Here is an 18,095-nt window from a genome sequence, read left to right as displayed (position 1 = left end):
CGCTCATTCAGACGGCGTGGTTAAAAATAGTCATTTATCTTCCTGTATCAATCGTAAACAATTTAGTCTGTTATGATACTCGATTTATCTTAATTCTTTAAATTGAAAACGAACTTTTAGTATTTTTCAATTTACTCGATAGTTCCTATCTTATCACTGGCTGGTTGTAAAGTTTCAAAGCCTTTAATCCCTATAAAATAAAATGTTTAATAGATAAAAAAATAGGAAGAATGAATATTATTTTATATACCCACTTTCGAAAATTGTAATTTATTTTAAAAGTTTTGAAACTTTTATTAAGTAGATTATTTAATATTTTTCTTATTAAATACGTAATTACTTTTAGTTTTTTTTTTTATAATTATCTATGACTAAATTTAATATCTTTTTATTCTTTTAAATTAAAAAATACACTCATGGCTTATTATGATTAGATATAACATGATTTCAAAATTAAATAATCTTATTACTTTATTATAATGAATAGGGACTTAAAATTTCATATTGATAAGAAAATCTATATGGGTGAAGTCATAGTTATAGAGCCTTATCAATGATCACACCCTTATCAATACTTTCTGATTTTTTTACCACCTGTAATGGTGTATCACACATGCTTTTATAATAATTAAGTAGCAGGCAGTAGTTTAAAGGTGGTAGAACCCTTTGTGGTTCGACTCTGGCGGCACCACCGCCACACCTATTTCTACCTAATAACAGCAGTGTTAGGCGCTGCTGTGTTCCGGTTTGAAGGGTGTGGTAAGGGAGACAGACTTTTCCGAGGCGTTCCAGCTTAGTCCTCAGGGGTAGCAGCGCATCTGTGACTGACCTCAGGTAGGAATATCTAATCCTATCTGGGGTTGATTACAGATGTCCATGGGCGGCAGTAGCCACTTACCATCAGGTGGACTGCATGCTCGTCTGCTACTCCTATAATATAAAAAAAAAAAAAAAAAAAATATGTAGCAAAAAGCCAATCCTCCTGATCGTAAATGGTTACTGCTGCCCATGGACATCTTTAACCAATCTTAGACAAAATTAGATTCCTGTGTGAGGTTGGCCACAGATGAGTTGCTAGCTCTGAGGACTAAGTTAGAATGCTTCGGATAAATCTTTCCCTTACCACACCCATACATTAGTAAAGATTACTCACTCCTAACAAGAAAATGTACCCAGTTTTGAGAATTGAAATAGTTGCATAAAAACGTTTTGCCACGTCTCTGTGCTAAAATGTCCCTAAAATATTTGATATAATTATTTATTTATCATGTAAATTACGCAGTACTACTCATTTATTCATAAATTTTCTCTAAAAATGTTTTTATTTGTCAAAAATTAAAAAAAAGAACTTACTAATAAGCCGTTTGTGGCTTCATTCAATTTCAAGGCGGCAAAGTATCTTTACTAATCTATGACCACACCCTTCAAAATGTAACAGCGATGTGAAAAAAGGTGATGAAAACAGGGTCCTCTTATTTATATTATCTTATTAGATTTTTTTTATATCGAAATTTACCTATGTTAAGGGAGAGAGTGTTTTTTATTCACTTTTTTGTTTTTTATTATATGATTTGTTTAAATGAAATTCTGACCTAAGCTAAAGGGAAAAAGGCTATTACACTAGAATATGCACCAGCAGAGGTGCCATAAGAGGTGTAACTTATAAAAGTATAGTCCACGGAAAACTAGTCCTCTCTGAATATAGAAATGAATCGCATCATAGCAAATTGTATGACTACACCTGCACAACAACTTCAGAGCGGACTAGCAGTTTGGCGCGGACTATACTTAATGCAATAACTATATCAAATGCAAATCTTGAATTATGTCAATTAACTTGAACTTTAATATACTCAACGCACAAATATATAGATAAGATTGTTATTTAATAATATTATTGCTGATTTGATGTTTAAGTATATATTTATTGCACTATACTAGATCTCCTGTTACAGATTGCATGTGTTTATCAATTTTAGCATAAATAATACATTCTTTAATAGTGGCCTTTTTTAAACCCATTAATATTTTTTCAAATCTGATTGTTATTTTTATCCGACTTCAAAAAAGAGAAGGTTCTATTCTAGAGACATATAGGGTGAATTTTTCAAATGGGCCTTCATGGCCAAATCTGAAACTATAAAAATGCTGAAAGGAGTTACGAGGACAATTTTCACAAATACTAAAACTGCATCACTATATACTGCTGTATACAAACAATTATTTCAGCTTTTTTTTACTTAATTGAACCAAAACATGTGGAACAAAAGGCGGGCTTAATGCTAAAAGCATTATCTCCCAGCCAACCTTTGGGCTGTGCAGAAAATAATAAAGTGGTACAAACATAAAAGAAAAGAAAAAAACCCTTTCTTGCATTACTGATCATTCGAAGTTATATGTGTGTTAGAAATTATTTATCACTTGTTTTACCATGAAGGAAAACATTATGAGGAAACTCCGGGACTTTTTTAAAATACTGTTTACGCCTATTAATATGTTATTGACCAGATAGTACCCCAGCAATGGGACAGACAGTAATCGACTAAAGAGTATTTTTCGAGATCACTTCCTGATTCGTAAGACCTTAGCAAGTAGACAAATGTCATCTGCAAATTGTATTAAAAATATCCTTTATTCCTTAAAACTGACTAGCCCATGACGTATTTTCGTATTGATTTACGCGTTATCAATAATCAATCTATCTAATGTTTAATCGAAAGGACCATATTTGACGATTTCTGCTTTCATCTATTATTCAATCTATTTAATGTTCATATTAGATTTTATTAAATTTCGATCTTTAGTAGGCAGGTTTTGGATAGATTAAGTATTAATAAAGGGCGTTAGGCTCCGCTGCTATCCGAAATTATTAGAAACTTTCATAAGATATTCGATTACAGTTTCAGATAGATTTTTATTTAGGGTTTCTAATAGTTTCGGAGACGGTTACGGAGCTCCATAAGAACCCTGATTTTCGGTACCTGCCCTGATACTAATTTAATATTATAAATGCGATAACTGTTTGTTTGTTTAGAAATTTTGTACACACGTTGTCAGGAGTCCAGATATTGTGAATATAGCACCTTTTATTCCAAAAAAGTACTTTTCCTGAGGGATAAAAACAACTATTTCCATCGACCTCTGGGAGGGCGAAGTCGCGGGTAAAACCTAGTTTATAGTACGTCAGTGGGCCTAACACCTGTGGTTTTCCTTCTAACCATTTATAACTAGCGGTACCCTGTGCGCGTTGCTACGCCACCAACCACATATGAAATTCATTGGAATAACAGTGGCGCCATCTGTCGAAAATTTTTCGTACCAACTCAGAAACCTTCGTGGGCTCATGTACAACAACTTTGCTAAAGACCATCACATGATCATGCATAGTTTACCATTCTATAAAGGACATACAGACAAACATTCATTTTTATATACATATATATAGACTAGTAGTACATGCGGCTTCGCCCGCGTTTTCAAAAAAATAACAAGACACATTTAACTGAAAATTTGTAACTTCATTGGAATGACAGTGGCGCCATCTGTCGAAAATTGGTCGTACCAACTCAGAAACCTTCGTGCGCTCATGCACAACAACTTTGCTAAAGATCATCACATGATCAAATGCATAGTTTACGATTATATACAGACAAACATGCATTTTTATATATATAGAAGCGTGTATGACTTGTGTGTATGAACGACCGCTACTTATCTAATAGGTATTTAAGTTATTACTATGGATACAGAGATCTGTGACACGAGACGAGATAGCTTATCGACAACAACTGATAGTAGGTACTAGTAAACGTGAATGAAACGTAGATAAGTAGGGCTGTAAAATATCTTAAGTATGCCTAGGAGTGTGTGCTTGCTGTAGTATTTGATAATTTTATTTTTTTCTTCTTCTCTTTTTATAATATAGGAGTAACAGACGAGCATGCAGTCGACCTGATGGTAAGTGGCTACTGCCATGGATATCTGTAATCAACCCCAGATAGGATTAGATATTCCTACCTGAGGTCGGCCACAGATGCGGCGCTACCCCTGAGGACTAAACTGGAACGCCTCGGAAAAGTATGTCTCCCTTACCACACCCTTCAAATAAGAACACAGCAGCGCTTAACACTGTTATTAGTTAGAAGTAACAAAAGATTATATTACTCTTAACTGCTATAGAATACAACGAATCGACAGTCATGTGAAACCAAATTACCAAAGGCAAAACTTGCAAATATTAATTTGTCTCAAAATAAATAATATATCGATGAATTTAAATTAAAAGATGAAAACGTGTTCTTTGCAACAGCTCCTGTTCCACTAGATCCATTAGCATACATTAATATTGTAAATGATTTTATGAACAGTCCTATGCAGTTATAGTCCGCGCAAAACTGCTAGTCCGCTCTGATGTTGTTGCGAGCAGGTGCAGTAATGCAATTTGCTATGGCGACGCGATTCATTTCTATATTCAGAGCGGACTAGCAGTGTTATGCGGACTATACTTTCTGCGCTTTTTTTCGAAAATAAAACACTGCGGATTTTACTTCTTGATGTTTAAAATATGCTGTATATAGAATCGACTTAAAGAATAAAACTTTTTATTGAACCAATTTACAAATTTTATTATTTCCGCGCAAAATACATCTCAATCGTCAAAAGCGTTCTTTTTCATGCTAACATTTTTTTATGCTAACGCATACAATCGTACCAGCCAGTGACTTTATAAATTATAAAAATAACACAACAGGAAAATAACACAAATCGAAATTTGAATATAATTAGAAATTATCATAAAAAATATATCTTTGTTGACAACCCTGATGATAAGCATACGCCTAGAATTTAATATCTACGTAAACATGCCGATAAAGATACAATTACATCTCAATAACATATTAATATAAATAGTGAAATATACTAGATTTCTGTGTATATCGTGGTTGCAATAATCGGTCAAGTGTTTTTTTTATAATATAGGAGTAGCAGACGAGCATGCAGTCCACCTGATGGTAAGTGGCTACTGCCGTCCATGGACGTCTGTAGTATCTGTACAACCCCAGATCAGATTAGATTCCTACCTGAGGTCGGTCATAGATGCGCCGCTACCTCTTAGGACTAAGCTGGAACGCCTCGGAAAAGTATGTCTACCTTACCACACCCTTCAAACCAGAACACAGCAGCGCTACACTGCAGTTATAACAGAAATAGGTGTGGCGGTGGTGCCGCCGGAGTCGAAACAGAGAATTCTACCATCTTCAAATGTCTACTTTGTGATACTTAGCGGACCGACTAACATTTGGCAATGCTTATATTATATATAAAATTCTCGTGTCACAATGTTAGTTACCGTACTCCTCCGAAACGGCTTTTCCGATTTTCACCAAATTTTATATGCATATTCAGTAGGTCTGAGAATCGGCTACTATCTATTTTTCATACCCAAGTAATAAGGGTTGTTCACCCTTAACATTTTTTTATTTACATGGCAACACAACGTTTGCTGGGTCAGCTAGTAATAATTATAATAAATTAGCTTCTAATAATTTGAAAACATTGTAGTTAAGATCATCACGATAAAAGTTAAGTTTGTTTTTTCTTATCCCTCGGGAACGGTACTATTTCGGTATAAAAGGTTCCCTATGCCCTTTTCTGGATCCCTGTAACGTGTAGTCCTCGCCAAACTGCTAGTCCACTCTGAAGTTGTTGCTCGCAGGTGTATACAATTTGCTATGGCGACGCGATTCATTTCTATATTCAGAGCGGACTAGCAGTTTTACGCGGACTGTACATTTCATGACAATCGGTTATGTAGTTAAGGCGTGGAGGTGAAACAAACAAACTTACATACGCATTTATAATATTAGTAGTTGTGGTTAAAATATATATACAGCTCGTTATAGACAAACAAGTGGACATACTTACGTAGATTTATTAATAGGGACTGAACACTTTAAGGGTCCGTTCACACAGACCGGCTCGGAGAGGAAAGCAGATTTTCATCACGTTGGAAACAGATTTTTGAGTAATTGCATTAAGGTTTATTTTTGCATGTGCACTTCTTTTGTCATTAAGAATGCTTAAACGCGCTTCGTGTGAAATAAATAGGGGAGCCGACTGGCTCTAACTGCGTGGTCATTCTTCCTCGCGCAGCCGATCCGCTCCTATTGCGAGCGCATCCGCTTTCAGATCTTTACCAGCCGGTCTATGTGAAATAGTTGGCGGCTCCGCTCCGGCCAATTCCAAGCGTATACCATCCGGTCTATGTGAAAAGAAAAAAGCGGGCCGATGCTCTCCGAGCCGGTCTATGTGAACGGACCCTAAATGTGCACTTGAAATAAGTGTTCGTCTCCTGTGCAGAAACTAATTATAGTTACTGAAAGTTCTTAGGTATAAATCTACCCTCTGTGGTTCGACTCCGGCGGCACCACCGCCACACCTATTTCTGTTATAACAGCAGTGTAGCGCTGCTGTGTTCTGGTTTGAAGTGTGGTAAGGGAGACATACTTTTGCAACTGTAGCCGACGACAGATTGGAATTTGATTCTATCTGTGGTTGCCTGCATATGTCCATGGGCGGAAGTAGCCACTTACCATCAGGTGGACTGCATGCTCGTCTGCTACTCTTATATTATAATAAAAGGACAATAATAATAGATTTATTAATAGGGACTGAACACTTTAAATGTGCACTTGAAATAAGCGTTCGTCTCCTGTGGAGAAACTAAATATAGTTACTGAACGTTCTTAGATAAATCTATGTAGTAGTTTAGAGTTACAATACTTAATTAATAAAGATGGACATTCTAGCTTCGCATCATGTAAGGAACGATTTTCGGGGATTTTGGAAGGCTACCAATAAGATAAACACACGGCCAGCCCTTCCCGTGAGTGTCAGCGGCGTTTGTGAGCCTGCCGAAATTTCCAATGTTTTTAGGGAGCACTTTATTGTTAAGTCACCGCGGGGGCCCTCTTTATCGATGTTAAATGTTGAGAACAACAGGGAAATGGGGATTCAATTTACACCGATAGAAGTGGCAAATACCATTAAGCAAATGACTAGAGGTAAATCCCCAGGTCATGATGGTCTCAGCATTGAGCATCTACAATACGCAGGACCACATATGTCCAGGGTTCTTGCTATGTTGTATAACGCCTGTATGAGCCATAGTTTTATGCCTAGCGAGATGATGAGAACGATAGTTGTGCCGATTGCCAAAAATAAAACCGGGGATTTAGCTGATAAGGCCAACTATCGGCCCATATCGTTAGCTACGGTCATCTCCAAGGTGTTTGACAGCATGCTTAACTCACGTCTGAATAAATACATCATTCCACATGACAACCAATTTGGATTTCGAACAGGATTGTCCACAGAAAGTGCGGTGTTGAGTCTTAAGCATGCTGTCACATACTATTCTAGGCGCAAGACTCCAATCTATGCCTGTTTCCTGGACCTGTCCAGGGCCTTTGACCTGGTTTCATATGATATACTGTGGAAGAAGTTAGAAGAAGTGAATATACCGCCAGATCTTGTAAACATCTTAAAGTATTGGTATGGAAACCAGGTCAACAACGTTCGATGGGCAGGTGCATTATCGCGTCCGTATGGGTTGGAGTGCGGGGTGAGGCAGGGGGGGTTAAGTTCACCTACCCTCTTTAACCTGTACGTGAACGGGCTGATCGGCGAGCTCAGCAGCACCAGGGTCGGCTGCTACATTGATGATGTTTGTGTAAATAACTTAAGTTATGCAGACGACATGGTTCTGCTGAGTGCGTCGATTGGTGGCCTCAGAAGGTTGCTGGACATATGTGAGGCTTATGTGGGGAGGCATGGTCTGACCTATAATGCAAAAAAGAGTGTGGTGATGGTTTTTGAGGCCGATGGGAAAACGCCAAAACAAGTACCTCCCGTATTTCTCAATGGTACACAACTGGAGAGAGTGTACCAATTTAAATATCTCGGGCACATGTTGACCCCGGACCTCAAAGACAACGCCGATATTGAGAGGGAACGGAGGGCGCTGTCGATCAGGGCTAATATGCTCGCTCGCAGGTTTGCGCGCTGCTCGAAATATGTTAAAATAACGTTGTTTAGAGCCTTCTGCACCAACTTCTACACCTGCAGCCTGTGGGCCGCGTATAGTCTAAAGTCGTACGGCGCCCTCCGTGTCCAATATAACAATGCGTTCAGGGTGCTGATGAAGCTGCCCCGATTTTGTAGCGCGTCAGGGATGTTCGCAGAGGCGCGAGTCGACTGCTTTTATGCGACTATGCGCAAAAGATGTGGATCCCTTGTGCGCAGACTGCGGGGCGGTACCAACAGCATCCTGAACATGATTGAAAGCAGATTAGACTGCCGATACGTGGGTCATTGCTGTGCCATTTCTAATGGAAAGGCATAGCAATGATTTCACAATATGTTATACCATAAGTTTTAGATTAAGTACTAACATAGGATAAGTCTATAATGTAATACTAACACATATGAGTCCTGTGGCTTGAAATAAAAAAGTTATTATTATTATAATACTAATTGATTATTAATATTTATGCTATGTGCGGTTTACGTACTGGTGTGTCAATATCATTACATATTATAAAACAAAGTCGCTTGCCGCTGTCTGTCCCCATGTTCGCTTAGATATTTAAAACTACGCATCGGATTTTGATGCAGGTTTTTGTAATAGACAGAGTGATTCACGAGGAAGGTTTCTATGTATAATACATGCATAACATGGTAGAAAACACTGATAACCTACACTAATATTATAAAAAGGAAAACTTTGTTTGTTCGTTTGGTTGTCATGAATAGGCTAAAAAACTACGGGACCGATTTTAAAAATTCTTTCACCATTAGAAAGCTACATTATCTACGAGTAACATAGGCCATAACATACATTTTATATGAAATATATTTGATAAATAGATTTTGAGGCGGTACAAAGTTTGCCGGGTCAGCTAGTAATAAATAAAGCGATTGTCTAGAGTTCTAGACATGTGGATACGTAAGAAGTCTGTCCCTGTAGTTCCGGGAGCAGAATAGGGCTACGGTATCTCCTACCTGTCGTAAAAGGCGACTAAAAGGGGCTTCAGGGGTGACGAGCGGCAAGAGTGGGAGCTCGAACCGCCCAGCCAGCGACCCCGGGAAGGACGGCGGTATGTGTGGTTGCATACCGTTGTCCACCAGACGGTGTGGCGAGCGTCATGCTCACCTGGCTGGAGCCCGACGGGGCAACGCGCTAAGAGGACTCCGTTTGCGTTCCTTTGGAGATGCCGGAGTCCTCTACGCGGCGCCGAGGACGGCCACCGGGGGGTTTTAGTGCGGTAAGCATCCCACATAACCGGTGTCGCTCCCACGGCATCGGGTACATTTTGAAGGTTATCCCTTGTAAAAATAAGCTATCACTGTTTATTTCTACGTGATATGCATCACGTTTTTAAGTCACGTACTTCAATGAGACATCTGTATAGTTCATATAGCAATTTAACACGAGACATCGCATACATCGTGCGCACATTCACAAATAATATGTAATGAACGTTTGCGTTGTATATTTAGCATCAAAACATACGGAGGTGTGTCCAATTTACGTCAGCATGGATAATCTATTTCGATGTTATATGAGTAAGGCTTGTCTTTAAGAAATGTTTATAAAAAGTATTTTAAAACCACGATTTTATGAGTAGTAGTCTGCGTATTAAAGATTAGAGAATTAGACTACACATAGTGCGGGGTTCTTTTCTAATCCCGGGATTCCGGGATTGTAAACTTAACCGAAAAATCAGTCATATAATTACAAGCTTTTAGTTTCACCTTTTAGTTTCGCGGTTTTACGAGTAGTAGTCTGCGTATTAACCAAGATAAGAGAATTGGACTACATAAAGTGCGGCGTTCTTTTCTAATCCCGGGATCTCGGGATTGTAAACTTAAACGAAAAATCAGTCATATAATTACAAGCTTTTAGTTTCACCTGTCCCTGTGTTTGTAATGAAATCTTACAAGCTAAATTTCACCCACTTCCCAGTATCCGATTCTGAAATTTCGCATGTATCTTCTTTACATTTTATTTGTCAATCACAATGTAACACGCTTTGATTTATCAAAAAATGTGTCTGATATAAAATTGTTTTTAAAAAGTGTTTTTTTTTCTTTTGAATTTATTTAAAAAACACCTTATTAATTCACCCCGTCCCGAGATTTGGGATTCCGGGAACAAATGTAATGTCTAACTGTAATAAAATTATCAATTTTCTTTTTGCCTTGCACTATATCTTCTTATATATAAAATACTCGTGTCACAATGTTAGTTACCGTACTCCTCCGAAACGGCTTTACCATTTTATATCAAATTTTATATGCATATTTAGTAGGTCTGAGAATCTTCTACTATCTATTTCATAACCCTAAGTGATTAGGGTTGTTCACCCTTAATATTTTATTATTTATATGGCAACAACGTTTGCCGGGTTAACTAGTAAAATATAGATTTAAATTGTCTCATTCTTTGTCACGCCCTGCAGCTCATAAGGCTTGATGGATTAAAATATCGACGACGAATTGGAAATAACTCGTATCTCAATTTTACGAAAGAGATTTTTGCATATTTGGACTTAAAATGACGTATCACAGGTCGTCCTTAAGACACAAGGTCCTTAGGTTCAACATTGAGCAAAATATTAAAGTGTGGCAATACGTTCTGTCTTTTTAAAGTAGCGTTTCTTCTTATTTAAATTAGCGTTTCTCCTTATGTAAAGTAGCATTTTTTGAGTTACGAGTTATTGCCAATTCGTCGTCGATATGAGGTGTCGTTGGATTCGTCTAAATTGTGGGAGTGACATAGACTATACTACCTCCCTTTTCAGTTAATTATTTTTATCAGTTGCGTTTATAATAATTACTAGTTTTTGCCCGCGGCTTTGCCCGCGTTTAAAAGAAAATAATATAACATACTAACTTACATAAAACTGAAAATTCGTACCTTCAACTTTGCTAAAGATCACTTGATCAAATGCATAGTTTACGATTCAATCCTTACTAATATCGATTAAAATAATCGATGTTTTGGGTCCAAAAGATCGATTCTCCGATTAATCTATCTTAGATCGCCATCTCTAGTTCCCGTGGGATTTCCGGGATAAAAACTATCCTATGTCCTTTCTCGGGTCTCATACTATCTTTGTACAAAATTTCATTAAAATCGGTTCAGTGGTTTAGGCGTGAAGAAGAGACAACCAGACAGACAGACAGACAGACAGACAGGCAGACAAAAAGAGTTTCTTTCGGATTTATAATATTATATATAAATATATACTAGTTTGGTCACTATAAGGCAAAAACAGGTGTGTCGATGTACCTAATTAGTAATTAGAGGTAATTCTGGACACTTTCCAAGTCTAAAACATGTTGTTTACGTAAGAACTGACGTTCATACAAATCACGTGCAATATGCAAAAATCTGTCCGAGTCAAGGCTATTTGGTTTTATGAAGATTTTACTATGTTTTTAGATATGCAAATATGTATGTTTGAAAGTAGAATCCTCTTTTCGACTCGGGTACTACCGCCACGCCTATTTCTGTTATAACAGCAGTGTTCTGGTTTGAAGTGTGGTAAGGGAGACGTACTCTGAGACATTCCAGCTTAGTCCTCACGGGTAGCGGCGTTGTGGCCGACCTCAGGTAGCAATCTAATCTTATCTCGGGTTGATTACAGATATCCATGGGCAGTGGTCCTACCATCAGGTGGACTGCATGCTCGTCTGCTACTTATTATAAAATAAACCTATTTTTTTTAACAAGGGCGAAACCTTGAAAATTTACCCACACTGTGAGAGGGACACGGGGCTATGTGACTCTTACTGCACTAAAACCCCCCCAGTGGCCGTCCTCGATGCTGCGTAAAGGACTCCCGAATCTCCATAGGAACATTATAAAATAAATCCCGAAGGTGCTAGAACCCTTAGTGGTTCGACTCCGGCGGCACCATCGCCACACCTATTTCTACCTCATAACAGCAGCGTTAAACGTTGCCGTGTTCTGGTTTGAAGGGAGTGGTAAGGGAGACAGACTTTTCCGAGGCGTTCCAGCTTAGTCCTCAGGGGTAGCGGCGATGTGGCCGACCTCAGGTAGGAATATCTAATCCTATCTGGGGTTGATTACAGATGTCCATGGGCGGCAGTAGCTACTTACCATCAGGTGGACTGTATGCTCGCCTGCTACGTTCAATATAAAAACCTACCACTAATTCTAATTCTCTTTTCAGTTCACGATGTCGCGTGACAGAACGTCTCGAAGGTTCTACAGAGCGGACTCCACCCATGACCTCCTGTCCTTCATGGATAAGGGCCAAGCAGCCATCGATGAGAACAGATGGACCTTCGAAACGGCTTGGGAAGCCGCGAATAAAGGTAACTTGAAAATAGGGATGGGATGATATCGGGACTAAAATATCGATGTATCAATGTTGAATGCAACGATATATCAGTAACTTCGACTGTTGAAATATCGATTTTTTATTAGTATTTAATGCAATGATGCGTAGAGTATCGGCAATAAAATATCGATATTTTTATTGGTATTTTTTATTTTTATAAAATAAATTGATTATTATCGATATTTAAGATCTTCGGTATAAGTATTGGCTTTTGTATCAATAATTTTACCATTTTGTACGAGTAAATAACATACCAAAGATTACTATTGTTAAGTGTGTGCGTTTTAACGAGATATGCCCCGGATTTATTTGGTATTACAAACTTTTACTTCCGTAAACAGGATGAGAGAATTGAAATTGAGGCGACTTCCGATTATTTCAGAAACATATCTACTTTGAAATCGATTCAAATCGAAGCTTTAAGAACCGATTCACTGGCAAAACAACCTCAGACCTGTAGAAAATACATTCAATTTCATGTCGAATTAAGTAAAATCTTAGAACAATTAGAATACGATTCTACACCGCTAGCAACTGGAATAGGACTTGTAAGTAACACGAGATCTTGAAGACGAGTTATTCTAGTCCTTCGGGATCTTCGCCTGGATCTAACAATGGGTACCGTGACGAAACCTGCCAGTAAATAGCCCGTGAAGCCTTGTCTTGAAGACAATGGTGCGGTAGACTGGTTTTAAGCACAATGCAAGCGTTTGTATTGCAATCTGTTTTGATTGTTGTAGTCAAAATGTTAATGAAAGTATTTTTTTTATAAAAGTCCTTCGAACGCCAATAATCAAAGATTGTTGTAAGGGTTTCGTACCCAAAGGGTAAAAACGGAACACTATTAGTAAACCTAAGTTGTCTGTCCGTCTGTCACAGGGCTTGTCCCTTAAACCGTAATAACAATTTTTTTCCATGAATATACAGGGTGAATTTTTCAAATAGTCCTTCAGGGCTAAATCTGAAACGATAAGGATTAGCGAAAAATTAAAGGAATTACGAGGTCGATTTTGATAAAAAACTAAAACTGCATCTTTAATTTTTTTTTTAAATCAATGTCCCTAGCCGAGATCGAACGAGTTCATTTTGAAAAAAATACACCTGTATTATTCCATCATCCGATAGTGTCGTTGATAAGGATCAAATTCTGGGAAGTAACGATATATGACAAACTGAAGGAAAAGCCTCAATTTTAAGGAAATACATTTTTTTCATATTACGTTGGCAGCTAAGTTCCCGCCATTCATTAATTAGGTTTTGCATATATTGGTTTTAAGATTTCAATGATTTGCATTCGCGCAGTTACCTAAACGAAATGTAAACTTTATTTACTATATATCCTATTTTATCTAAAATTACAAGTATAACTGTCAAAGGTTACTGAACCTGTCGTTTTTGTGTGACGATGTATAAATTATAATTTCACATACTTTCCTTTTATTAAACTTGATGTATTCTATGGTCACCATACCTGTCACGCAAGGGGTTCCGGATTCGATCCCCGGCCAGACAGATATTTGAATGATGAATTTTAGTACTTATTTATTTATGTTTATTTATTTCAGTGGGCGGTATTTATACCGTGATCAGATCGAAGGCCTATGTCTCGACGGAGGAGATGGGGGAGAATTACTGCTTATTGGGTAAGATTATGTTTCCATGTTTTGAAAATAACCCTTACCTACGGCCACTTTAATGTCCGTTATAAAAAAGGTTGATTAATCAAAATAAAAAAAATGTGTGAATGTACTCGTCAGTTTTTAATCTGCGGTTTTTTTATCGCTTCGCCGATCTTAAGAGCTTGCCATTGGACACTTGCCTTTGCTCCCGGAAAAATTGATATTGAAAATTGTTTTCGAGTTCGTTCTCTTAATATCCATAGTACATCGCAATAGTCAGGATTTTACTGGATTTGATCAACACTCACAACAACCGACAGAAGGCTGCTGGTAGTGGCTGGATGAGAGCGCAGGATCGGGTATTGTGGCACACCCTAGCACCCTAAGGGAGGCCTATGTCCAGCAGTGGAATGTTAAGGCTGACGTGATGATGATGATGATCAACACTCTACATAAAATAAAGAGTTTTGTGTTGAGGACTACAAGTCCGCTCGCTCCGAGCTCAGTTAATTATGCTCGGTTGCCATGGGTTTGACTCCGATCTCCCCCGGGTTGAAACATACGGTTAAAATTTCGGACGGAACGGTAACAAGTTTGCTGACCTCCTCCCTCAAAATTTACTTTCAAAAGTCGAAATTATGCGAAGGATGTCGTTTTTAGTAATGTCAAAAGAGGACACTCGGGTTAATAAATCTTCAGTATGATACAAATTTAGTATGATACAGAGCAGTGATAGCCTAGTGGTTAAGAAACGCGGCCTCTCGATCGAGAGGTCCGAGGTTCAAATCCCAGGCACGCACCTCTGATTTTCAAATTTATGTGCGTGTTAGAAATTAATTATCACTTGCTCAAACGGTGAAGGAAAACATCGTGAGGAAACCTGTATACCTGAGAAATTTATAAAAAAAATAAAAAAAAATCTTAAAGGTATGTGAAGTGTACCAATACGCACTTGTCCAGCGCGGTGGACTATGGCCTAATCCTTCTCATTCTGACAGGAGACCCGTGCCCAGCAGTGGGACAGCAATGGGTTGATGATGATGATGATGATGATAAAAATCGATTGTATATCCACAGGTCCATACAAGGAGCAATGTGCTCGCACGGAAGTTGAGGAGGCGGACTTCCCTCCCAACTCTCCCCTCACCGCTGCTGTTAACGCCATGAGGAGCCAGGGTTATAAGGTATGCACTCAATTTGAAGGTAGAACCCTCTGTGGTTCGACTCCGGCACCACCGCCACACCTTTCTGTTATAACAGCAGTGTTAAGCGCTACTGTGTTCAGATTTAAAGGGGTGGGAAGGGAAACATACTTTTTCGAGGCGTTTAGAGGTAGGAATCTGATAACTGTAATCAACCCCAGATAGGATAAGATTCCTACATGAAGTCGGCCACAGATCCGCCGCTACCCCTGAGGACTAAGCTGGAATGCCTTGGAAAAGTATGTCTCTCTTACCACACCCTTCAAACCAGAACACAGCAGCGTAACACAGCTATTATAACAGAAATAGGTGTGGCTATAGTACCTACAGAGTCGAATCAAAAAGGGTTTTAACACCTTCAAATTATCAATTTCGTTATTTTTTTTTTCATGTATACAATTGACCTCAAATTCTTCTTCTATAGTATAATCAAACCATATCTTTATTTTACATATGTAGTATATTACATTTTTACTATAGTAAATTTCAATATTTTTTCACAAGTGTATAAAAAATATATTTTATTTTTTTAACAGGTCCACACCGGCACATGGTTGGTGGATGGCAACCCGCAGATCATTCTGTTCGACATCGGCTCCGGAGCGTGGCAACTGGACAGCTACAAGCAGGAGTTGTGGGACACGTGCTCCCTCGGGATACCACACTTGGACATTGAGGCGAACGACGCCGTGATACTCGGGTTCATGGTCGCGCAGTTTGTGAGCGAGGTGGGTAGATGGCGCTGTTTTCAGTGTAACTAATAGTTTGCATGAGAGTCGCTAGATGGCGTTAAAAACAATATCTAAATTGTACAAGGCTAATGTTAGGTTGCAGTAAATACCGTTACTTTGGGTGCAATAAAGCACATTATATTCATTTAATAATTTTCAATGCATCAAGACACAATATATTCACTGAATATTCGCAAGATGGTGCTGAATATACCTTCTCAATATAAAACAATAGTCTATAGTAAAGTTAGCCTAAGTAGGAGTTGTGGGACACGTGCTCCCTCGGGATACCCCACTTGGACATTGAAGCGAACGACGCTGTTATACTCGGGTTCATGGTCGCGCAGTTTGTGAGCGAGGTGGGTAGATGGCGCTGTTTTCAATGTAATAGTTTGCATGAGGGCCGCTAGATGGCGCTCAATACAATGCATATTTACGTACAGAGTTAATGATAGATTGCGCTTAATACGGTTATTTTGAGTGCAATAAAGCACATATTTTCATTTAATAGTTTTCAATGCATCAAAACACAATATTTTCACTGGATACTCGCAAGATGGCGCTGAATATAGATCGATTAATCGGAGAATCGATATTTTGGACCAAAAAGTCGATTATTTTAATCGATCTCGAGTAACGGATCGATTCAGTGAATCGATCTTTCAACCCAGAAGATCGAAATTCGATTTTATAATTTACCTACAGTTACTTTATTTATCCGTCTTAATCGATCATCTATCTATTTATATGAAAATGATCATTTGTCTATATACATTTTATAGAATTGGAAACTATGCATTTGATCAAGTGATGATCTTTTGCAAAGTTGTTGTCCAAGAGCCCACGAAGGTTTGGGAGTTGGTAAGACCAACTTTCGACAGATGGCACCACTGTCATTCCAATGAATGTACGAATTTTCTGTTTTATGTATGTCATATTATATCTTTAAAATGCGGGCGAAGCCGCGGGCACCACTAGTATATTATAAATTGTGAAATATATTTCATTGTTCCAGTTCCGCAAAGCAGCCGAGAACTACAGTGACACGCCGCCACGAGTGGTGGCACATTTCCACGAGTGGCAAGCGGGCATCGGGCTCATCGTACTAAGGTACTTACATTTCCTTTTATTTTTTTTTCATAATATAGGAGTAGCAGACGAGCATGCAGTCCACCTGATGGTAAGTGGCTACTGCTTACTACGTTCCAGCTTAGTCCTCAGGAGTAGCAGCACATCTGTAGCCGATCTCAGGTGGGAATCTCATTCAGTCATTCGTTCTCTCCTCAAAAATCTGCATAAAAAGGAGCTCTTATTTTTTATTTATTTTTTAGAGTTCGTCACGTTAATCTTCAAAAAAGGAGCTTTTTATTATTTTTTTGTTTTTTTTTTCTTAATTCCAGAGTCCGCCACGTAGATGTCGCCACTGTGTTCACCACCCACGCCACCCTGCTGGGCAGATACCTCTGCGCCGGCAACACTGACTTCTACAATAATTTGGATAAGGTTGTAAGTTTGCGTGTGGTGTCTGTTTGTTTGTTCGTCCGCTTGCTCGCTTGTTTGGTGGCTTGCTTTGGTCCTTCGTACCGGATTTTGTACTAGTGGGTGTTGAATTTGTAAAAAAGAAAAGGTGTTTTAAGTAAGAAAGAAAAAATAATTTGTAAAAAAAGAAAAGTTGATGTGTTAAGAAAGAAAGAAAATACAGTTACTCGTAAGCAGTACTTATTTATCTTTAAAGAAAGAAAAAAGGTTCGGTATGTTAAGGAAGAAAAAAAATCAGTTACTTTCTAAAAGTAGTACTCAATTAAAAACAGGCATGACAAATTAATAAAATAACGGAAGCAAAAAAAATAAAGTAATTTAACTAATATAAAAAATAAAGAAAGGAAATAAATCAAAAAATATTTGTAAAAAAGACATATTATTACATAATATATTAAATATGTATATTAAGCATTTCACAAATAAATCTGATTTGATTTGACAAATAAATTAAAAGAAAGAAACTTATAGAAATTAAAAAAAAGAAAGAATGAAAGAAAGTTAAAGAAAAATACTTATATTTGTATTTATACCTAATAAAAACGTACATAGTACATAAATGTTACAAAA

At 38.0% G+C, this 18,095-nt stretch overlaps 1 protein-coding gene across 2 annotated transcripts in view; it reads left to right on the top strand.

Annotated features, from left to right (window-relative positions):
• Positions 1 to 18,095, top strand: part of GlyS (glycogen [starch] synthase) — a 35,579-nt gene that overhangs the window by 286 nt on the left and 17,198 nt on the right. The window contains exons 2-7 of one of the 2 annotated variants that reach the window (XM_073092421.1): positions 12,264 to 12,408; positions 14,000 to 14,077; positions 15,131 to 15,237; positions 15,792 to 15,983; positions 17,002 to 17,096; positions 17,387 to 17,489. In XM_073092421.1, coding sequence (XP_072948522.1) covers positions 12,270 to 12,408; positions 14,000 to 14,077; positions 15,131 to 15,237; positions 15,792 to 15,983; positions 17,002 to 17,096; positions 17,387 to 17,489 — 714 coding nt within the window. In that variant the 5' untranslated portion in view covers positions 12,264 to 12,269. Of the gene's footprint in view, positions 1 to 12,263; positions 12,409 to 13,999; positions 14,078 to 15,130; positions 15,238 to 15,791; positions 15,984 to 17,001; positions 17,097 to 17,386; positions 17,493 to 18,095 lie in introns of both variants that reach the window. The other variant, XM_073092420.1, reaches the window with a different exon arrangement.

Source organism: Epargyreus clarus, unplaced genomic scaffold, assembly GCF_041222505.1.
Source record: "Epargyreus clarus isolate Ecla_fem2 unplaced genomic scaffold, WU_Ecla_fem_2.2 ptg000036l, whole genome shotgun sequence".
Lineage (NCBI taxonomy): Eukaryota > Metazoa > Arthropoda > Insecta > Lepidoptera > Hesperiidae > Epargyreus > Epargyreus clarus.
The sequence above is the reverse complement of the archived record's forward strand: the minus strand, read 5'-3'. Positions and strand labels throughout refer to the sequence as shown.